This window comes from Drosophila suzukii, chromosome 2R, assembly GCF_043229965.1.
Source record: "Drosophila suzukii chromosome 2R, CBGP_Dsuzu_IsoJpt1.0, whole genome shotgun sequence".
Lineage (NCBI taxonomy): Eukaryota > Metazoa > Arthropoda > Insecta > Diptera > Drosophilidae > Drosophila > Drosophila suzukii.
The window spans coordinates 7379214-7400113 of NC_092081.1; the positions used below are offsets into that span (position 1 = coordinate 7379214).

The window sequence follows — 20900 nt, forward strand, 5'->3', positions numbered from 1 at the left end:
AATATTTTCTCCATTCTAAATATTTAATCCCGTGGAATTGGCTGCTAATAATGGTATAGGTCCGAACTCAAAACTTATGTACACATTTTTTAGAATATAGCTTCTGGTCAGATATATAATTTATATTGGTATTTATGTACCTAATATTAATCAGTAAGTGGTAAAAAAATCTTAAGAATTTTACTTATTAGTAAACAGAAGTTTAAAATTTCAGAAATTTAACATTTGATTAGAAAACGAATTTAAATATATTATTTATAATACTTAGATGACTTAGATAACGCTTTACATCCAGACGGCATTATTGCGTCGGCTCTGATTCTTAACGCTGCTGTAGAGCAGCCAACCGAAAACAGCTCCCACAGTCTAAAAAAGAGGAAACGCGTATTAATTAAATCCATAAGAGGGAAAATGATCTAACAACCAACCTCTCCGATGACAAGCAGCCAGCAGACGATTTTGAATACCAGTAACTTATCATCCAGATACTTGACGAATTCGGCTTTGCATCCGGGCTTATAAACCCTGTCCTTTGAGTCCAAGCACTTGTTGTCCAGACAGCAACTAGACGGTATGCCGTGATGGATGATCCAGTAGTCCTCGGAACTGTTAACTCCGCAGCACTGCAGCCAGCTCTCGTAGTAGCCCAGGGCACCCGTCTGGTTCCGTTCCGCCTCCCAGAGGCGATCGAAGCCCTCGTTGATGCTTCCCGAGATTCCGTCCTTGGTGCCGAGGGAGGCCATGCTGAGGAACAGGAGTTGGGAGAGGATCAGGAGCACCACCGCACCCACGTACTGGTAAGAAGATGGTAAAAGATCAGTAAAATCATCCAAGAATTTGGGTATACAGTCCCAATAATAATCCAACATTTTCAGTATACATATCTTACTACCTTTTACACACATAAGTAATATAAAATATAAATGGAACACACTTATTAAAATCAAAAATGTTAAAATGTTGTACATTTCTTATTTTACGTACCGATAAATATAATAATTTAAACAAATAAATATCTATTATAATAGTATATTTATATTTATAGCTACTTAAAGCGGTAATTATACATTTAACGATTTTAAAATGGTTTGAAGAAAACGAGCTTACTTAAAAAACCTTTCTATAATTATGGGGTTATCTTATTAGGCACTGAGTTTTTGATGGTGTATTTCTTTTAACAACTAACATGTTCGCACAACACAAATGAGAGTCCAAGAAAGTTTAGTCAACCAAAATTTGGATAATTAATACAAGACATACATATACATATATAAGTTTTACTAATAATTTTTCTTTATGGTATTAAACAAAAATTTCGAAAATAAATTATAAAAATCAATATTTTGTATGACCCTAAAGGTCGGCGTTCCTTAGTACAATGTTTTTAAAATGTTTTTATATATATAAAGAATAAGTACACCACTTTTTTAGTGAAAATAAGTAATTAGTTAGCTACTTACGATCAGCAGTCTGACAGGAGCCTCGTGGATGGCGGCCAGGCAGCCGAAGATCGCAATGATCAGGATGACAACGCCCAGGCCAATGATCAGGCCACCGGCCACATTTTCACCAATGCTGACTGCATTCTCGGCGGCGGAGATCAAAAAGTAAATTCCGAAGGCGATCAGCGCCAGACCGAGCACCTGTGGAAATCAATGCGAGTGAGACTGGCATATATTATATACCACCAGGTGGGCTACTCACGGAAAACACGAAGTTGAGCAAGAGCAGCACATGCTTCACTGTAGTGGCGCCCAGACCCATGATTACTGTGGATCGAAGCGAAGATGCGACTGGAGATCGACTGTCGAAATCAACGAAGGCGAGCAGAATGCATCAGAGGCGGAACGTACATACATATATGGCTATATGGCCAGCAGCCAGTTTCAGATACGTATCCCTCGGATATGGCGGTGCGAGTAAAATCTTTCAAAAGTCTGACCGCCGTGTTTCAGCTGTGCGAATCAACTGCCACTGATGAGAGATCGAAACCGAAACAGTGTGTTTTGTTTTGACTAAAACAACGATCGACTCAGCGCTCGCACATTCTATCTATAAATCGGTGAGTGAAAATCGAGAGCGTAGAATCGCCCACTTGTGCGAGCTTTTCTTGTTTATACCCCAACGAATACCGAATACGAATCCCCACTCATTTCAATTTTCTGCTGGCCAACGATTTCTTGTAAAAGTTTTGTCAATGGCAACGGGTTTTTATTTATTTTCGTTTCGAACTATTTGTAGGCGTGGGTGCCAGTTTACAGTTTTATGAATGAATACTTGGTATCTTTAGTACTAACTTGATTAATCATCGTACATTACAATCACAATTCGCCAGGGCTCTATGGCTAGGAAATTACTCACAACGAATAACGATAATACAGTTCGTGCAAAACACCTAAAACTAAATTAATTATAGAATCGTATGCGGTCGCGATGATTGCGAATGCTGTCTACTAGGTAGCAGGTGGTCACCGAGCCGGCAAACTGTAATTACAATAAAGTATTATATTAAACATTAGTTGTGGAGATGAAAAGATTAAATCAATTAAGTGTTGGAAGTTTCAGCTTTCAATAGGGCCATGACCTCAAGGGTCAAGAATGTGAAATATAAACAATATACACAATCAAAAATGGAATTTTTAAGAAACGAAAACCGAGCTCTTTAAATTCCAGGAGAATATGTTATGATTTAACATAAAATATTTAAGTGACTGAAAAAGTAGTGTATAAGGATTGAGCCTTAAGATTAGGACTACTAATTTATTAAATGATGGTACCAATTTTCTGAATCAGTTTAATTTAAAAACTGAGAAACTTACCTCAAAGAGTATAAGGAACCAACTTAGGGTGTGGAAGTTCGCGGTCTTTCCGCTGACATACTCCTTGAACTTGTTTTCGCACCCGTCCATAAAGAGACCCAAGATATTCGAGCAGTCCTGATCGAGACAACAGCTCGGGGGAGGCATCTTGTCCAGGTGGAGATAGTCCTCGGCACTGTTGCGACCGCAGCAGTGTAGCTTAAGATATATTGATTTCTTTAGATTTAGATGTCAAGGAAATCGTAGTTCTACCAACTTACCCACTCCTCGTAAGTGTTTAGAGTGCTGTTGCCATCATGCTGCAAATCCCACAGTTCATCGAATCCCTGTCTCAAAGAATCCGGCAGAGACTCTCGACTGGCGGCATAACTTATGCTGACCATCACAAACTGAACTATCAGTAGTAAGACCAAAAGAACTGCATACTGGAAATTGAAAATAAAATTAGATTAGATTAAAATTATAAAATACAAAAATACACTTTTAACAGTTCCTTAATTCTTAGCGGATACCCTTACTTGTAAACCTTTGATTTTAGGATAGAATATCTGGATAACTCACACAGATCAACAGGGTCTTGGAGTCCTTGGCCATGGCCACGGAGCCAAAGATGCTGGCCACTATGATGACGGTGCCCAGGAGGATGCAGAGCACGGCGGCCAGATCCTCGCCATGATCCAGTCCCATTATTCTCTGCTCTTCCGAGAGGCTCTCGAGCAGCCAGGCGCCATACCAGATGAGCAGGCAGCCACCTAGCTAAACAAAGGCCATAATCCCTTTCAATGTCAGCACATTTGTGATCTATTTTAGGCACTTACGGCACAAATGCCACTGATGACACACAGAACGTATTTGAGCAGTCGGGTGCTGCAGTACATGACGCCGCTTTGTTGCTTTCGGTTTTCACAATTTTCGAAATTTTCACAAGAGTTTTTCCGCTGGGCACGAGCACACCTTGAGCAGTGCCATCAAACCATCGACTAAAGTCGCATAATCTCCATTTGTTTGTCTGGGGCTACTCAGGGAACTGTCGTTGGGAAACGATTCGGATTCTGTCGCCATCCGGTCCGGTCCGATCGGATCCGTTGGCCAGATGCAGTGGCCAAAGAATACACAGAGCAGAATAAATACTATGGGGGAAATCAAAAGACGGCACGGGCCACAAAACAAAAACATATAGACTAGGCCCGCCCACGCTATCTTCAAATATGAGACAGCATGTGTCCACCCTCACCTTCTTTTGGCCGCCACTCCCCTCGCCTCATTACCATAGAAATGATGTCAACAGATCTTACGATCTCTGAATCTATGAACAATTCTTTATTTTGGTTTGGCTTCTCGAAATGCGGTTACAAAAAGTAATAGTTGCTTAAGTCGAGCTTAGTGTAGATTAAATTACCTCGTAAAGGGATTATGATCCGCTCCAAAACTACAGTTATCCAAACTGATAAATAGAATACAATCGACGCACTGCCCTCGCTTAACTTCGCTTAAGTAAATTTGTTCTGGAATCTCTAGTGAGTTTTCGATTTAAGTATTTGTATGGAGAGTTCTTTGGCCTTAAGTATGCGCAGCTACAACTTGATTTCGGTTTTTGAAATGCAATAACTTCAAAATTTGTACATCAAACTATTTTGCATAGTACTTTGAGCGTCGCCAGCGGTTCACAATGCTATTGGCCAAAACGTAGGCCAACAGAGCGCAAATGATCTGTGAAGAAAAATATATTTGGTATATATAATTACTTATTAGGGCTATAAGTTCATACCTCCACACCAACTAGCACCAGGGCGCCAAAGTTGAATGTCGTCCAACGATCGGCGATGAAGTCCAGGAACTTTTGCCGGCAGCCCTCTAGATTCAGTTTGTCACTTTCGCTGTTGTAGCAACTATTTGGCGGCAGAACATAGTCCGTGGGTCCCACATTTCCACAGCAGTCCAACTGAAATATAGTTGGTGAAATTTCCAAGTTATTATATATTATCAGCTATTATTTTTATCCACACTTACCCATCGCTCAAGGCTGGCAATCTGACTCTGATTTCCCGGCTTAATGGGCACGGGCTGATCGTTCCACAGCTGATCAAATGTTTTGTCCACGTTTATGAGCAGTGAGGTTTGGAAGGCCCAAAGAAAACCCACCACTATAATTTGCAAAACGATCAAGATAACCAGGATAACCACGAACTGAGAGGAAGAAAATTAATTAAAATACATACATGATTATAAAGTAACTCTTATTTAATTCGTATTATGTACAAATAACATTGCCATCTAAATTACATTTAAAAAAAAATATTTGTTGGGTTTTTTTTGTTGTAAGCTGAATGAATTTCTTTTAAATTCTACAGCTCGATGGTATTGGGTTTCCATAGTAATATAAATAAATACAAATTAACATTATTTAAGAACATTTGACTTCTAGTATTATATCCCTTACTGTTATTGTATCGAAAAAGCATAGAACAGAACTGAAAACATGACAAACAATTTGTTATGATATAGGGGAAAGATCCCCCCACTTCTGCTAAAAAAAATGGTATATGTATTTTATTCCAAATTTTTGGTTTTCAACTCAACACATGTGTGACTAATAAGTTCATTAGGCGATAAATAAGTAAACAAATGATTTCTAAATCGTTTTAAAAATTTACTAGGACTTGTATTCATATTATTTATATTTTCCGAAACTTCTACTTACCACCTTGGATATAGCGCTGCTCTCACGTGCTGCTCCCAGAGCTCCGAAAATCGCGGCCAGAACGACGACCACGCTCCCGCCGATGATGACGAAGGCGGCCGTGTTGAAGTGCTCGAATTTGTAGATGATGTGCACTCCAAGGCCAATCGCAGCCAGGCCAAACAGCTGTCGATCGAGAGAGGCGGGAAGCGGTTGATTGAAAAGTTAAATTAGTTCTATTTTGCCCCAAAGGTGATAAAACCGTAGCGCTTGAAGGTTCTGCGTTGAGTCAATATGCAAATGGGGTCTCTGAACGTATGGAGATCGATGGAAATTCTCCAGGCGTTGTACGCAAAGATTAAATCATATTTTTTACACCTCAGCTTACTCATTCTTCAACTAATATCTTTATTACTATATATTACGTATACGCAGAGGTGTCTCCTGAAATCGCTCGCCTCTCACTTTTCGAATGCACCGCTGGTTGCATTTTTAAAATTACCGCCATGACTCACTAGATCCACAAACACAACTTGATATTTCGCACTCTCCTGCCAAATGTAGACTCTTTGTAATTTGGCACTTTGCCCAAGGAAGCGCATAGAATACAAAACTATTCTGCTACCGAAAGTGAGTTTTCGAAATGCGTAGTAATTATAAATTCACAATGATGATGTTTGCACACGACAACCTGTTGCCGCCACCAATTTGTAAATTATTTTTACAATTGTCAGTAGGGGACAAACAAGAAAACCAGTCGGCAAATAAGTTGGCTTTGACGTGCCTTGTTTGTTTGTCACCACGACCAAATGGGCCCGGCTTAGAAAAAGCTTACCTTTTCGACGGCTCACAGCCTACGAGGTAATTATGAATGATTTCGACGATTAATAACGGCTGCCATGTCTGATTTCAGGTGTAATCCCCGGCTAAAAAATCGTTTGGGAAGCCCTAAACAGGGCGTAACTCCGATGTTTGGCTTTGGCTAAGAGGCAGTTAAATAAATATTCACTTAAGGAACAATTCAATGAGCTTTGTTGCCTAATAAGGCAGCGGAAAAATATAATTTACATTAATAGAGTTACAATCGAACTGTGGAATCAACACTGGCCCATCAATTAATGTTTATGAGGCAATGGAGATGAGCTGTGGGCACGTAGCACTCGGACATCTGGCACTATTTTGTGGATAGCCGAGTGCGTACTCAACGCCATTTAATTGTAATTTATTATGTTCCGGCGCCCAAATCCCGCCAAAACCAAATAGGCGCTGACCCAAGGGCCTGGGGGAGACCAAAATCCCTCAGGCACGTTCTTTAAAAGCTCGAAAATCGGAAACAAACAAAGTGTTTTAGTTGAAATGGAAGCCAAGCATGCCACAATCTGTATTTGCTTAATACCATCGAACCATAATTAGACTTTGTAATTGAGTGCCGAGTTTTGTGACTTAATTTGAAGCAGAACCTTATGATCGCTGTTGGCACTGGCAACAGACCCACTCAACTTTCTGAAATCTAAAGCGGACTATTATGCCTGTCGCGATTATTTAACACGCTAAGGAGACACTCAGGTGCTGTCCAATAAAAAAGATAAGGATGGCTATGTGTTGGCAACGGAGTAATGGCAACGTTTTATTAATTTGCTCCCATTTCCCCACGCAGACAAGCAATTAAACGCAATTATCGCCAGAGTAACCAAGGTCGGACTTTAGTAGAACAGTGCGGCCAACTAATTTGCATATGTATCATTTGATAAGGCTGCATAGACTGAGTAGGCAGATCAAATGCCAATGCTAGCAGTACGATTAAATGTTCAAAAAAAGGGTCACGGCACAGATTTATGTGGGTTTCTGTTGGCAGTGGATCACTAAAAGCTGAGACACAAAGGTTTTAGCCCTACCCTAAACCAGAATGAAGTAATTTCCAGCTTAATTGAAATCTCTCAGCGTGCAAATCAAGAGTTAACTCGCCTGGAACCAAAAGCGGAAAATCGCTCATACGCCGTGTTGTGCTCGCTGGTATTTCCTCAGCCAGCCTTCGGCCACATTCCATTTAAATCAAATGCCAGAAAGATGCCCAAAACGTCTAGGAAATGACATCAACCAATGTATATATAGACAGAGAACTAAACCAAATCTGGTTCAAGTAAAATTAACTAAAAGAACATCACAAGTCTAATAAAAATTCTATATATTTTTGTTCAGGGTTAAGTGTTGGCGTGGGTGACCAAGTTTTGGCTTGGCAGCCTTTAAATGTTGAAAAAACCCAAATAAAAAGCTGAGCAAAAAAACAAACAAAAAATTGATGAAAATAAATATTAAATCAGTTTTTTAAAGTTATTTTTAGGCTGGCATATATCTCTTTTTCTGTACTTTCTTCCATGACTTATAATGCCATTTTATTATACTGCCACTGAATTTGCATCAAACTATCAAACAAATCATTGGTCTCTATGTTTGTTTTAAATGTTATTAAATAAACAAAAGACAACATCAAAGACTAATAAATTTTTTAATGATCTTGGGCGAAGCTGGAGAACGTTTCTTGGGCAAGATCTGGCATTTGGCCAACGGCGGGCAAAAGTCAAGTAATTAATCTGCAATTAGCCTTGGCTCTAGCCTCTAGTTAATTCATGTTTTAGTGCCTTTTGGGGTCACTGAAATTGGCCCACCGAAATCGCAAACGAAACTTATCTCTATCTCAGGGAACGTGTACATTATCTTCTTGGATCCCTCTACTTACGGCATAGATAATATCCCAGAAGAGGGCAAGGCCCTTCAAAACGTCTGTGGAACAGGCCATCTTCACTAATCCAATACTTGTAAATGGAAACTAGATATTTGCGTAGCAGGTACTCGTATTATTTATAACACTTGGCAACTCGCGGCTTGTTGACAGTTGGAAAATATTTATATTGGTTCTAACGGTTGCTGGGGTTACCCAAAACCGGGTTCATGTTCACCGCTCGACTGTTAACTGAAAACTGTTCCGAACGTTCCGAGATTTCTAATAGGCGCGAAAAGCGTTTGGCGAAACAAACGGCGGAAAAACGGAACGAAAGCTTTGACACAAAGTGGAATCGAAACATTTGGCCGCAAAAACGCGCAATGTTTTTTTTTTTGCTCATCTAAATATTTACATATATACATGTACATATAAACAAAAATAGATGACGAACTATTTGAATAAAATAAGAGAGAGATTCGTTGTCCTATGCTATGTATACCCAGTACTCTAAATATAAAAGGGTATGTGGTATTCGTGGTCAAATATGTTACAAAAAATAAACTAAAGGATCTATAGAACGATGAAAGCTACTGTCTTTTTAGAGCCCAAGGCTTATGTGAGTTTCTTAAATATTTTTGATCCCACCCAAGCAAATTCTATATGTATTTATCACTCTCTCAGATTTAATAAACATTTTTTGAAAAAGATTCAATAAAAATATTTGCATTTTTGAGAAAGTTGCCATATGTTTAGGTATTCAATATACTTTGAAACATAGACGTATCACATAGACATCTCATTTGAATATAGCGCTCTTTCTTGTTTTATTTTACTTTTAAAAAACAAATGGCGCATTTTATATATTCAATTTTCATCTGGAATCTTGTTGCTCCTTTAGTTCAGGGCGTATTGTTAAGCAACGTTTTGAATACGAAAGCTTTTCCGCTGTGTGAAGAATAAGTTAGAAATTATCACAAATACAAGGCTGAATGATAATTGTCGATCGATATAAGCAGATGCGTGCAAAAATGCTGATAAATATTTAGATTGTAAAAATAAAGTTATTAAACATGGCATCTGGTGATACTACTTATTAGGATAATCAAAAATTAAAGCTCTTAAATTTGTAAATGAAATGTATATAGCCACCTAGCTTACCTTTACTATATTAATTGTTTTTTTAAGTATCGTAATAAAAAAGATTATGACTTGGCTTGATACATTTATTTGGAAATATCTTTTAATAAATAATATTAAAACTATTTTACTTTTCCTAACATTATTTGTGAGTTGTTTTCCGCATTTCACTAAAATCAACGTGTGAGTAAGGTTATACTTTACTATCATGTAGTGCTGATCAAATGCTTTTGAATTTCAAAAAATGTAACAGTAATTTTCCAGTCTTGAACATCGCTCAAGTCGTGCCAAACCAATTAAATAAAGGTGTAATATTGTTTACAAATTTAACAAGTTGACCGCCAATCCTTAGACGTGTTCATAATTGAGTATTTTGGGGCTTCTCTTTTTAAAAGTAAGAACGGCGGGCATCATTGCGAATGCTGTTGCATAGACGGCAAGAGATGACACTGAGCAGGAGCTGTAAAACAAATATAGGGGTTTTATAAAGACTACTTAATGGGTTATCTATTAAAAACTCACCTCAACTGCAATGAGCACGAGGGCAAGGATGTTGAAAATGTGGGTCAAGCGCAGCCAGTAGTTCTCGAACTCCACACGACAACCGGTGTGGATAAGATTCTCCGGCTTGCTCTTGTCGTGGTTCCGGAAACAGGTGTCCGGAGGCAGGCGTTCGTTGACAATATAATCCTGGGGACTGCCACGACCACAGCACTGGAACTGTGGACGAAATAGGTATATGGTTACCAATAAAGTCAGATTTTAAGCATGCTGCCAACTCACCCAGTTCTGGTAGAGCGACATAGCACCGGGGCTGTTCAGTTCCTCCTCCCATGTGGCCTCCAGAGCGTTGGCCAGGTTGGAGGCCACCGCCTTCTCCTGAGTGATCAGCACATAGACAACGGCGAACTGAGCAATGATGACCAGGCAGAGGAAAACAATAAACTGCAAGGGGATATTACCAGTTAAATATATGGGGAAAAATGGGTAATTCTTCAACTTACCGTGACCGTACAGCACACATTCTCCCGCCAAGCGGACAGATATCCCCAAAGCACCACCACCAGGGCAGCGATTCCGAGTCCCACGTATGAGTAGGCCGATACTTTTCCGATATCGTCCAGATCATAGGACACCACCACATAAATGCCAAAGGATATCAGCACCAAGGCCAGCAACTGCAATGATCAAATAGTAATTAGAAGTAATGTTGACAGGAGAATCCCTTTGAGTTTTAGAAAGAGCGTGAGAAATGTGTAAAAACTGCTAAGGACATAGAAAAGTCAATACATATAAATAAATCGGATTCTTCCCCCAGAGTAGTTATTTCAGGGTATCGATGAGTACCTATCGCTCTAGCCTACTGTGTGTGTGACGGCAGAGAAAAGACAGAGCTCTTCTACGGATTCGATATTTACCTATTTAAATTATGAAAATTAAAGCAAAAGTTTGGCAACGTTATCCGCAGATAAGACTAGAATAAGAATCTCATGTCATGAAATCAATTTATTTTTAGACCAACGAGGGGGGATGTTTCGGTTCCATTTAGCTTCCTATCCCAACTAAATCTTGCTGAATTCTCTTGATATAGCTGTTCGCAACAGCAACCCTCTGCGAAAGCTCTGGAATTGGGAGGACACCATTCGGCCAGTGTTACAGATTCAATGTCTTTGACCTCGCACAAGGCACTAATAGAGGAGCTATTCGGGGGCGACCGTCGGACTAGCCCGTCTGGCGTCAGGGATAGACGCCAAGAAAATTGGCGGGATATGGGTTTGGGAAACTGGGATTGTAAAGTCACAGTGGCGCCCACAGGAAGGTCACCCACAGCAAACAGGATTGCGACGACAGACAAGGTCGCATAATTACTATTCATATCTGATATCGCAGCCGAGAGGGCTTGTTTGCTTTCGTTATTGTTTGAGTCGTTTCGGATTATTCAAATTTAGTTATATGCTGCATGGGATTATTTTAAAAAGTGACGTAACGTTCTCAACCAACGATGATGAGTAAGTTTGAAATTTCTCAGCATTGCTGTAACATTGATATCACTGTTTTATAATTAAATCACTTAAAGTAATGACTAAGCCTTCTGCCGGGAAAACAAGCCGATGGTACCAGTCCAAATATCGATTGGCAATTCAAAATTGATGAGCTGGTATCTGATGGACATGCCGATCATATTATATATGCACTGACCTCTGGTGGCATCTGTTCCTTCTCACCGGGGCTTGCAATTAAATTGTATAAATAAACCAACAAAATGTAATCGGGGAAACGAGCTTACTGGCGTTCTATATATCTGCCTACTAAAAAATAACACATGTTGAGTTTTCCATGCTATAATATGCCATAGGCACACTCACAGTATGCCCATGTGAAAATTTTGATAAGATGAATGTATCCCATTCCCTTATTGTTTTGTTTTGCTTGCGATCATTGTGAAATCGTCTTAAGTGGTCATTGTACCATATTTTTGTTTACAACGCCTTAATTGACGTAATCGCTGGAGTGGGCTATCTTGAAGGTGGGCGGGCCACTAGCGAAAGTAACTCACCGTGCAAAGTACGTCCAGGGCGTAAACAATCAGCTTCACACTCGCGGTGGACGCCATGGCGGAGTATGGTCCTCGGATTCCCCGGTCTGGATCTGGATCTAGATGCCTTAAATTCCTGGAGAGCCGCCTGAAAGGGAGAGCAAGCGCCAAACAAACTTGTTTTTAATACTCGTCAGCTCTCCGAAAGATCACTTCAATGAGATCACGATCACTAATGCCACTCTCTGGGGTCTCTGTGCCTTTACGAAATTCTCTGGAAGATCGGCTTTTTTAAGTCAATTTTCCTTCAATACACAATGTGTGACGTTGACACCGATGTTGGGTGGGAAATCGTCGAAGGCACTTTCCCGCAACGAGTTGAACGACTTATTAGCAGCCCTACCTTCGGATCAGAAGCGTTTTCTCCGCCGTCTAGAAACTAAGTGAGCGGGTCGCAACTGCCGGCTGTTTTCCAAAGCTCTTCGATAAAGCTTTAGCGCGCCCCATGTTGCCAGACTGCTGGAAAGAGTTACCAGGTCCAAGTTCCGCTTTCTCCAAAAATATTGAGTTTTGGCAATCCGTCAAGTTTGAAAATTATTTAATAGCGTTTCTTAATTTAAAGATGTTTACATTATTTTGCGTACAATTTTTGTATCTTTTATTTTTTTTTTAAATTTTCATCGTTCTGTACAGCTTTTAAACAGGGCTGACATTGTAAGCAGACCTTGTCGCAGTTTTAATATCGCCGCAAACGAATAAACTAATCTAACTATATATAAGAAAGCTTTTCAGAATGGGTGGCGTTAGAGAAAACAAATCGATTATTTTCTAGCAAACCCTCCAATGAAATAAATTAATGATATTTATAATATTGCAACATAATACAACTAAAGTCTTTTATAAATTTAAAACACATTACTAGTTTTACTTTATTATTAAAAATACATTTTCTGTATATATTCCTCATTGGGCGATACCACAAATAAACACTTACCACAAATTCACGATAATAGCTATAAACAACAAACATTGTGCATATGCTGCAAGCTAAACAAAATTGGTATTTTTATTTAAATATTGTTTTTAAGGTACGAGTCTTAGTTTGTAATCAACATTTTGGTATTGAAACTAAGCGTTTAATTATAATTGTAATAGGTATATGTTTATATTTACCCTCCAAATAGGCTGAAGAAATGGCTTCAATAGCAGCAAACTGTGAAGTATCTTCCTGGCAATATCCCAAAGTCCATACAACATAAATTAAGTTTACCAAAATAGATATGAAACCCCAAGAAAATAATACGAGCTTTAACTAAATTTTAAAAATGTTGAAATTTTAAGATATTATTTATCATTTCAAAGAACATTATAATATCAAACCTGTGACTTAGTGCAAACCAAAACGAGACCATAAAGAGAATTAATCAATTGAAAAATTCCGAGGAGCGTCCACAGATCTAGACACTCTGAAAGCATTAAATTATTTAAAGAAGCAGATGCCCTAAATTTATAAAAATACCTTCAGTAATTATATTACTTAAATCAGAATAAAATAGAGACAAGAGCTGAAATTATTTAGTTATAAGTTTTATACGATCAATATTAACAACAAACACACCAAATACCCATTGCAAATGGCGAAAGTAAGATGCACAATGATCACTATACTCCGACACATCGAACGGAATTAAGAACAAAAGGCTTTGGAGCAAAATAGTTTTGACATCACAAACAAATTATTACTATACATTTTATTTAATAGCTCCTATCCAAGTTAATAGCTAACATATTGTTTTTTTACATTATAGCACTCCAGAGTTAATAAAGTCAGGAAAGTATATAGGGGGAACTTGAAATATTAAATTAAATTATTTATTTAGCTTTATTATATAGTACATTATTAAATAATATAGAAGGACAATGTATTCAGCATAAGAAAATTCGGCTATTATTTTTAAAAAATTTAAATTTTCTTCGCTAAAAGAATCAAAATATTTTCTCATTCTATTCTATTCTATTTCTTTTCGACGTTCATAGCTTCTTTTCAAAAATAAAACCATTCATGTTTTTTATATGGTTAAAAATTAAGTGAAAGAAATTAAATAAAAACAGAATTAACAAACTCAAGTTCAGAAATTTTACAATGAAACCTTTAAAATTATTGGTGACCTACATTAGTCACTTTTTTAGCTATATAAGCTTTACGGATTTATCTACTGCTGAGCATTTTTCAATATATCAAATAGAACAAAGTCCATTTATGACTCATTATAAACATTTAATATGTCACTTGAAGGAGATAAACATGACTCAACTCATGGTGATTTACAATAGTTTCCGTGGAAAAAATGTAAATTGATCAATTCTTATATATTCTTACACAAAAATAAACTTGCAACCACTTTGAACGACTTTAAAATGCTGGTCAGAGAAACTTCTTTCAACTAAGGATGATTACATTTTTAGTTAAGTTTAACTAGGTTCACCTCCACGTTCTATCTGACGTGAGACTTCTTTGGTCGGGCAATATTTTAGATTTCTGCAGTTTCCGTAAACTATAACAAGGGTATATATGGCAAAACCTGGGAAGTGGAGTATAAATAGTGGTTTTTAAACATAGTAAATATACCCACAGATGTGAATAAAGTGAAGAATTGAAACTGCATCACGTTTTTGTGCGGTTTCACGAAAGATTAGGGAGAATACCTCGATCTCCAATGAAACAAAAGTTATAATCCAGACATACAGAACAATTTTAACCTGTTAGGAAAAAAATCTTAGTAGGAAGCCAACAATTTTGCTTACTTACCAACTTTGAATTTAAGATAATTTAAAAATATTCCAGTGCCGGCCAGAATAACTGACACGAATTCCAAGCCATGTAAAACATCGGTATTTTCATAAATTTGGTACCACAACTCTGGTTTGAAAAAAAATGCATAACAAAAACTAAATGAAAATAGAATCGAAGTTAAGCCACTTATTAAAAATAAAAACAAAGCTAAACCCAGACAAATTGGTTTACACATTTAAAATATTCCGATCGGATGTGTTGGATCCCGTACACAAGTCCTACTAACAAAAAAATTGGTATACTTGGCTTGAATAAGTGCTGTAATTATTATGATAGAGAATACATGGCTGCAAGTCATTTACGATTCGTTATAATAAGTTAATTCCAATACGTTCAGATAAATAAAGTCATAAAGAACAAACGTTTAAATGTTATGTAAGTATGGAAGAGAGTCTACATAAAAAAGGGGCACAAGCTGTTCTTTATAATTTTTATTTCTGCAACATGTCTTTTAAAGAACTTTACACAAATTCTTGAGAACATTCAAGAAAACCACCGCAAATATGAAATGGAAGAATGGCATCATCATGAGCGAGACTTTTTTATGAACTTTGTATTCCTAAAAGTATGCACTTCAAAAACAAATTTAAAATATAAAGTTTTCCTTAAGTATTTAATAAGGAGTATCTTATCAGAATATTTTTATCCAGACATTAAACTTTTTAAAATGAAAAAGTTTGTTACTGTGTATGAGGTCTTAAAACAAGGATAAGAAAAAACCCTAGCTCCCGCATGACTAAAAATGTTCCCATAGACATTTCTATTTAGTTACTTTATTTAAAAAATGTGTTGTATTGTTAAGTAATTTATTTTTAAATATATTGTATTGTCATAATCAGATATCAGTTTTATCAGGTACCAAATGCAGAAGGTTTTCTATCAATCGATTTTTGATAATATTTTTAGATACCAGCACGTGCAATAACACCAAAATGAAGCTGCAGATCAGGAAACCTTTAAAAAAAGTCTTAAATAGTTATGTTAAATGAATCGTTCTTTTTGCTTACCAAAGAATACAAGCTGCCATTGCCACACATTGTTTTTAGACAAAATATTAGCATACGCAATATAACCAAACTGAAGCACAATCAACTCAGCGATGACTATTAACCAATTGTACAGAAAGAAGTACTCCTAAAAAAGTGGTATTAAAATGTCATGTGATTTTACAATCCTTATATTTCAACATGTAATCTAAAATCTCCAACCCTGTAATTTCCAGTCACCAACATCAATCCGCTGGCGCCGACAAAAGCCGACGTTATCCAAATAGTCTCCAACCGAGAGTCACATTTCTCCCATGAATCTGTAGTTCAGAATTCCATTTATTAAATTTTATTTTAAGTAAGCTATTATCTTACGAAACTGAACGCAATGCACCAGGCAAGGCACAATGATAGAAAACAACTTAAATGTAAATACAAAGTATAAGCTTATTGCGAGGCAACTAAGTATTTTCGGCATCGTAGGGAAAAAGTCAATAAAGACTAAGCCAGACGAGTAATGTTGACAAGGGAAAATAGTATGTCAAAGGTGCTATAAATTGATTGTCATTCAGATGGGCCTTTTCCGTCAATTAGCTTTTACATTTATTACACAAATTTACCAAAATGAATCGATTACACTAGTGTATAAACTTTTACTTTTTGTCGAGTTCCGCTTATAAGCCATTTTTTTTATTATTTACCTCAAATTTCTTGAAAAAAACATGTGAGATGTGAATAGAAAGTATCCTAGCTTTATTGAGAACAGCATTAAAAAAAACAATTTAAGCAAACAAGTTTTTAAGCTTAAATTCCTATTACACTAAATGACATAGCAAAAATGGCCTGAAGACACAAATAAAATTTGAATATATTTGTTCATATACAAAACAAATCCCAGAAACAGTTGTTTTCCTCAGTAAAAATGAGTATAATTTCTTTAAAAAATAAGAAAAGTTAGAAAAAAATTTAAAATCACACTAAAATTTAAGAATATTCCTTTAAAAATGTTTTTTTTTAATTATATAGTCCAAAAGTAAACTGCTTACAAAATCAAAACTGAGGGTGCTTCCATTGGCAGCCGCTATACAAAGTATTTCATTGTTGGTATATCCCGTCTATATTGTGCTGTACAGCCCTCAGTTATTTTTATGATAAATAATTGGAGTGGTACTGAACTTAAAACGTTTTGGTTTCTTGTTCTAATCTCGACAATGACTTGTCGATATTTTCCTTTCCTTGCTGTACACGACTGTTATCACCACCAATGAGGCTTGTGGTAAGGTTTTGAGTTATATTTCAAGTTCGAAGCAACACAGACGAATTAAAGACGTCCCATATCCGTTTGAAAATATTTTTATCAACTCTCTTTCCCTGGAAAATTATAAACCGCGATAAGTTGGGGCTTTCAAACCTTGTTCTTTGAAATTTTAAAATGATACACTGACAACATTTACAATACATAAACAAGGAAGAACGCTATAGTCGAGTACCTCGGCTATCAGATACCCGTTACTCAGCTATATGGAGATATGCAAGCAGAAAAGCGATATTAAAATGCGCCACCTACCGGCGGTATACAGATTTAAGCGTTATGGGCGTTAGAGTGGGCGTGGCAAATTTTTTTTGGATCAATCGATAGGTATCGACGAGACCAATACATTTCAGTTAAAATTTTTTATCTAGCATGAAAATTGTGGGCGTCACAGGTTTTCGCGGTTTGTGAGCGTTAAAGTGGGCGTGGCAAACTTTTTTTTGGGTCAGTCGATAGGTATTGATGAGAACAATACATTTCAGTTAAAATTTTTATTCTAGCATCAAAACTGTAGGAGCCACAGTTTTGGGCGGTTTGTGGGCGTTAGAGTGGACGTGGCACTGTGCTGAAATAAACTTGCGCTGCGTAAGAAGCTCAGGAATCTGCACGCCAAATCTCAATAGCCTACCTCCCATAGTTTCCGAGATCTCAGCGTTCATCCGGACGGACAGACAGACGGACAGACGGACAGACGGACAGACGGACATGGCTAGATCGACTCGGCTAGTGATCCTGATCAAGAATATATATACTTTATGGGGTCGGAAACGCTTCCTTCTGCCTGTTACATACTTTCCGACGAATCTAGTATACCCTTTTACTCTACGAGTAACGGGTATAACTACTTGTCTTGATTAAATTCCACATTAATTTTTAAAAAGTGAATACAAATGGATTTATCCTACGGCTCCGATATAAGCTTCTCAATACTCGTACAAAAAAGTAATCCTATAATGTCGGGGTGCCACGGAAATCGCTTAGCTTTTGTGCATCTACATATATAAACTTGGCACTCCTGTATACCTGAGACATATTTGGGAAAAGTTATTCACTTTAATTATGCCTCATTTTATTATATATCATTACAGGATTCGGTTTCATGTTCCAGTCAAACAATAGAAATTAAAAAGAAATTTAGGATTAAAAAAATATTTTTTTGGAAGATCAGGGAAAGTTTTCTTACTGATATGTTACAAACTATGCGTTGTTTAAATTTTGTTAGAATGGAATTTTACACGAATTAAAATAAGTTACTTGGTTATTTTTTTAAGATTTTATTTTAGGTTCAGCTTAGATAAGAATCTTATCTGAGATATTTTCCGAGTCACTTTAAGTACAAATTACGTATCTTCAGATGGCCTTAAGGATCTAGAATAGCCAGCGACTGTTATTAAGCTAATTAACATAAACCCTAAAATGAATACATACCTCAGGGAAAGAAGTATATGTGCATTGAAATTATTTAAAAAAAAAATAAAATAATTATATTAGGTTTTTGATTAAATTTTTTTTATATTGCTTGAGTACATATTAACAAAAAAATAACAATATATTTTTCGTAAACGTTAAGATTAACTTTAAATTAAATAAAGAACTTTATTTTCATATGAAATAAGTATATGTGCATACTGCAAGAAAATTCGAAATACAAGTTGAACAATTTTTTAACAAATTTAAATATACTTCTTAATAATTTATATGTTTTCCTTTCTTAATAAAAATTTGATTAATCCGATTGGGCATTGAAGTTGTCAAGTTTTGCAGAGTTGTCGGATTTATTTGATCCCATTCCTTGATCAAAGCCTTTCTGAGGTCATTAACTGTGTCGAACTGGCGGCCATTTTTGTAAACTTTATTAGAAAGTATTCCCCAAAGATCTTCTATTGGGCTTAGGTCCGGGCTGATCGCTGGCCATTGCAATAGCGGTATTTTTTTAGCTGCCAGAAAGTCTTTAGTTTTATGAGCTGTGTGGATTGGCGCGTTGTCTTGCTGGAATATCCACTCATCCCCATAAAGGTCTCCAGCAAATTCGATGAGCACAGTTTCCAGTAACTCTATATAAATTTCTGCATTTGTTCTAGTTGGTATAAAACAAAGTGGAGACTTCCCAGCATACCCAAATCCGTCCCAAAACATTAATGATCCTCCACCGTGATTTCGTTTATGGCAGATCTGTCGTGGTTGCCTTTTGTCGCGCCAATACTTTTGACAGGAGTCAGGAACGTCTAAATCAAATTTTTTTTCGTCCGTAAATATTACTTTTTTAAACTAACCCGACCAAAATATGTATTGCTCAGCAAATTGTAGACGAGCGGTTATGTGACGCTTTAATAGCCTTGGTACAGCGTCGCGTGAACCATATGTAACCATTTTGTTATGGTTCAAAATTTGGTTTATACGTCTTTTGGATACGTCAAGACTCAGTTGACCTTTTATCTCCATGCAAGACTGGTTGTCATGAACAGCTAGACGCCGAATTTGCCTCTTGCACCGCTCGTCGATTTCAGTGGGCCTGCCGCTTCGCTTTATTTTTCCATAATTTTCCGGATTTTTAAGGAAGTTACTTATTGTATTCCTGTGCCTATTTAATCTGGCAGCAATATAAGAAATGGTCTGGCCAGATTCAGCCAGTCCTTTGATCATGCCGCGATCTTCCTCTGACAAATGTAAACCACGTGGCATTCTACCGTAAAATCAAACTTAATATTAATTATTTTATTCTACAAGGATTAAAAATCTATTTTACTTACGTTCCGCTGATTAAAAAATATTTTTAGATCACACTTCTTAGCTTACTCGCTATCAATAACACAATAATCTCAATTTGCACATATAATTATTTCCTATTAAAAACACAAGTTTCAGCACATGTTACTAAAAACGGTACAACGAATGATGCCCAAAGAGGACCATTGAATTAGGAGATGTTTATAAAAGATACGAATACAAAACTGCGTACTTACAAAAACTGTACCGTTAACTTTAGAGAAAATAATAGAAAATTAAAAAGTGCACATATACTTATTTCCCTGAGGTATAAGAATAAACGACAAAGTACACCAAATATCCAGATTTATATACCCAGACCGAAGTAGTTTTGGACTTTCTCAGTGGTACCGAATTCGTCGCTGTGGAAATCCAATAGAACCAAGTGAAGAACAAGACCACATAATATATAGAACGACGTCATCAAGAGCCACCAATGCAGATAACATAGATCCTATAAACGAAATATGAGCTATGTAAGAGCTATTTAAACGAAGAATCCATTTCAAACCTTAAACTTGACTACGATCATTAAAGTTCCGCAACAGCTATGCACAGTCCACAAAAAATAGCAATGCTCTATTCCGGTAATACGTACTGATTCAAAAAGTTTAAATTATATTTCGTAAACCAATACAAATTTTGACATCTTACCACCGTTCGTTCCATTTTTAATATCGTAGAGATGAACTAATAAACAAAATGTTACGACAAAATTCATAAAAACCCCAAAGGTGAAAACAAATAATTTGAAAATGTATTCGACTAAACAGCACATGCCTGTTCTTTTGAGTGAACCAAACTATAGTAGATTTTGTTTTTGGAAGTCAGTAATGCAGGATAATTAGCAGCACTACCATATTAATGTATCAATTAACGTTCAACAAAGGAGTTATAATAGACGAAATTATGGAATCATGGGAGTATTAGGGGTCTTTTTAATTTGTTTGCGTATAGACAGTCAAACAGTAGGTATGTAAAATGTATTAACCCATTGCTAGTGCATACAAATTTCTGAAATTACCTAGGGACCGCTAAAATAATCTAAATTAATTGCAGTTTACATACGTATATCGCATAGTAAGCCA

General features: G+C 36.8%; 6 protein-coding genes and 1 long non-coding RNA gene across 8 annotated transcripts; 1 reads left to right on the forward strand and 6 right to left on the reverse strand.

Annotated features, from left to right (window-relative positions):
* Nucleotides 1–171: 171 nt before the first annotated feature.
* Nucleotides 172–1981, reverse strand: Tsp42Ei (Tetraspanin 42Ei). The gene is made up of 4 exons (XM_017084864.4): nucleotides 1705–1981; nucleotides 1461–1643; nucleotides 429–794; nucleotides 172–366 (listed from the first exon to the last, which is right to left on the reverse strand). Exons 1-4 carry the CDS (start codon nucleotides 1762–1764, stop codon nucleotides 286–288), a joined length of 690 nt encoding a protein of 229 aa, XP_016940353.3. The 5' UTR covers nucleotides 1765–1981; the 3' UTR covers nucleotides 172–285.
* A 208-nt stretch (nucleotides 1982–2189) lies between these two features.
* Nucleotides 2190–3877, reverse strand: Tsp42Eh (Tetraspanin 42Eh). Of its 2 annotated transcripts, none has more exons than XM_017084863.4 (5): nucleotides 3638–3877; nucleotides 3381–3571; nucleotides 3080–3244; nucleotides 2820–3017; nucleotides 2190–2484 (listed from the first exon to the last, which is right to left on the reverse strand). In XM_017084863.4, exons 2-5 carry the CDS (start codon nucleotides 3504–3506, stop codon nucleotides 2407–2409), a joined length of 567 nt encoding a protein of 188 aa, XP_016940352.2. In that variant the 5' UTR covers nucleotides 3507–3571; nucleotides 3638–3877; the 3' UTR covers nucleotides 2190–2406. The 2 variants fall into 2 exon arrangements, with proteins under 2 accessions (XP_016940352.2, XP_016940351.2); XM_017084862.4 differs by having other exon boundaries at nucleotides 3381–3575.
* A 249-nt stretch (nucleotides 3878–4126) lies between these two features.
* Nucleotides 4127–8482, reverse strand: Tsp42Eg (Tetraspanin 42Eg). Its single transcript, XM_017084876.4, has 5 exons — nucleotides 8237–8482; nucleotides 5521–5685; nucleotides 4830–5006; nucleotides 4588–4761; nucleotides 4127–4529 (listed from the first exon to the last, which is right to left on the reverse strand). The coding sequence occupies exons 1-5, from the start codon at nucleotides 8294–8296 to the stop codon at nucleotides 4449–4451; spliced, it is 657 nt and encodes a 218-aa protein (XP_016940365.1). The 5' UTR covers nucleotides 8297–8482; the 3' UTR covers nucleotides 4127–4448.
* LOC136116531 (uncharacterized) lies at nucleotides 6236–7295 on the forward strand. The gene is made up of 2 exons (XR_010653494.2): nucleotides 6236–6360; nucleotides 6413–7295. It is a non-coding gene; the product is annotated as an uncharacterized lncRNA (long non-coding RNA).
* Nucleotides 8483–9430: 948 nt separating the features above from the next.
* On the reverse strand, nucleotides 9431–12424 carry Tsp42Ef (Tetraspanin 42Ef). Its single transcript, XM_017084871.4, has 6 exons — nucleotides 12298–12424; nucleotides 11916–12042; nucleotides 10363–10536; nucleotides 10142–10303; nucleotides 9881–10078; nucleotides 9431–9818 (listed from the first exon to the last, which is right to left on the reverse strand). Exons 2-6 carry the CDS (start codon nucleotides 11970–11972, stop codon nucleotides 9747–9749), a joined length of 663 nt encoding a protein of 220 aa, XP_016940360.3. The 5' UTR covers nucleotides 11973–12042; nucleotides 12298–12424; the 3' UTR covers nucleotides 9431–9746.
* Nucleotides 12425–15583: 3159 nt separating this feature from the next.
* Nucleotides 15584–16505, reverse strand: LOC108017711 (uncharacterized). Its single transcript, XM_017084820.4, has 4 exons — nucleotides 16110–16505; nucleotides 15957–16054; nucleotides 15756–15882; nucleotides 15584–15702 (listed from the first exon to the last, which is right to left on the reverse strand). Exons 1-4 carry the CDS (start codon nucleotides 16210–16212, stop codon nucleotides 15584–15586), a joined length of 447 nt encoding a protein of 148 aa, XP_016940309.3. The 5' UTR covers nucleotides 16213–16505.
* Nucleotides 16506–18311: 1806 nt separating this feature from the next.
* LOC108017710 (uncharacterized) lies at nucleotides 18312–20891 on the reverse strand. The gene is made up of 4 exons (XM_070995065.1): nucleotides 20467–20891; nucleotides 20324–20409; nucleotides 20128–20266; nucleotides 18312–18457 (listed from the first exon to the last, which is right to left on the reverse strand). Exons 1-4 carry the CDS (start codon nucleotides 20588–20590, stop codon nucleotides 18387–18389), a joined length of 420 nt encoding a protein of 139 aa, XP_070851166.1. The 5' UTR covers nucleotides 20591–20891; the 3' UTR covers nucleotides 18312–18386.
* Nucleotides 20892–20900: the final 9 nt, after the last annotated feature.

Bases quoted from the DNA above. Each gene is read 5' to 3' on its own strand.
- Tsp42Ei (XM_017084864.4), bottom strand. From the start codon at position 1,764: ATGGGTCTGGGCGCCACTACAGTGAAGCATGTGCTGCTCTTGCTCAAC. The intron at 1,644-1,704 runs GTGAGTAGCCCA...TGATTTCCACAG, and splicing joins TGCTCAACTTCGTGTTTTCC to GTGCTCGGTCTGGCGCTGAT. The intron at 367-428 runs GTTGGTTGTTAG...CCTCTTTTTTAG, and splicing joins GGCTGCTTGTCATCGGAGAG to ACTGTGGGAGCTGTTTTCGG.
- Tsp42Eh (XM_017084862.4), bottom strand. From the start codon at position 3,697: ATGTACTGCAGCACCCGACTGCTCAAATACGTTCTGTGTGTCATCAGT. The intron at 3,018-3,079 runs GTAAGTTGGTAG...ATATATCTTAAG, and splicing joins TAAACACTTACGAGGAGTGG to CTACACTGCTGCGGTCGCAA. The intron at 2,485-2,819 runs GTAAGTTTCTCA...TTGTAATTACAG, and splicing joins GGTTCCTTATACTCTTTGAG to TTTGCCGGCTCGGTGACCAC.
- Tsp42Eg (XM_017084876.4), bottom strand. From the start codon at position 8,296: ATGGCCTGTTCCACAGACGTTTTGAAGGGCCTTGCCCTCTTCTGGGAT. The intron at 4,762-4,829 runs GTAAGTGTGGAT...ACTATATTTCAG, and splicing joins TTGCCAGCCTTGAGCGATGG to TTGGACTGCTGTGGAAATGT. The intron at 4,530-4,587 runs GTATGAACTTAT...TTTTCTTCACAG, and splicing joins TGGTGCTAGTTGGTGTGGAG to ATCATTTGCGCTCTGTTGGC.
- Tsp42Ef (XM_017084871.4), bottom strand. From the start codon at position 11,972: ATGGCGTCCACCGCGAGTGTGAAGCTGATTGTTTACGCCCTGGACGTA. The intron at 10,304-10,362 runs GTAAGTTGAAGA...ATCCCCTTGCAG, and splicing joins ATGTGTGCTGTACGGTCACG to TTTATTGTTTTCCTCTGCCT. The intron at 10,079-10,141 runs GTGAGTTGGCAG...TTTCGTCCACAG, and splicing joins TGTCGCTCTACCAGAACTGG to TTCCAGTGCTGTGGTCGTGG.
- LOC108017711 (XM_017084820.4), bottom strand. From the start codon at position 16,212: ATGCCGAAAATACTTAGTTGCCTCGCAATAAGCTTATACTTTGTATTT. The intron at 16,055-16,109 runs GTAAGATAATAG...TCTGAACTACAG, and splicing joins GGTGCATTGCGTTCAGTTTC to ATTCATGGGAGAAATGTGAC. The intron at 15,883-15,956 runs GTTGGAGATTTT...CCACTTTTTTAG, and splicing joins TGGTGACTGGAAATTACAGG to GAGTACTTCTTTCTGTACAA.
- LOC108017710 (XM_070995065.1), bottom strand. From the start codon at position 20,590: ATGTGCTGTTTAGTCGAATACATTTTCAAATTATTTGTTTTCACCTTT. The intron at 20,267-20,323 runs GTTTGAAATGGA...TTTCGTTTATAG, and splicing joins TGATCGTAGTCAAGTTTAAG to GATCTATGTTATCTGCATTG. The intron at 18,458-20,127 runs GTATATAAATCT...TATTCATTTTAG, and splicing joins CCAAAACTACTTCGGTCTGG to GGTTTATGTTAATTAGCTTA.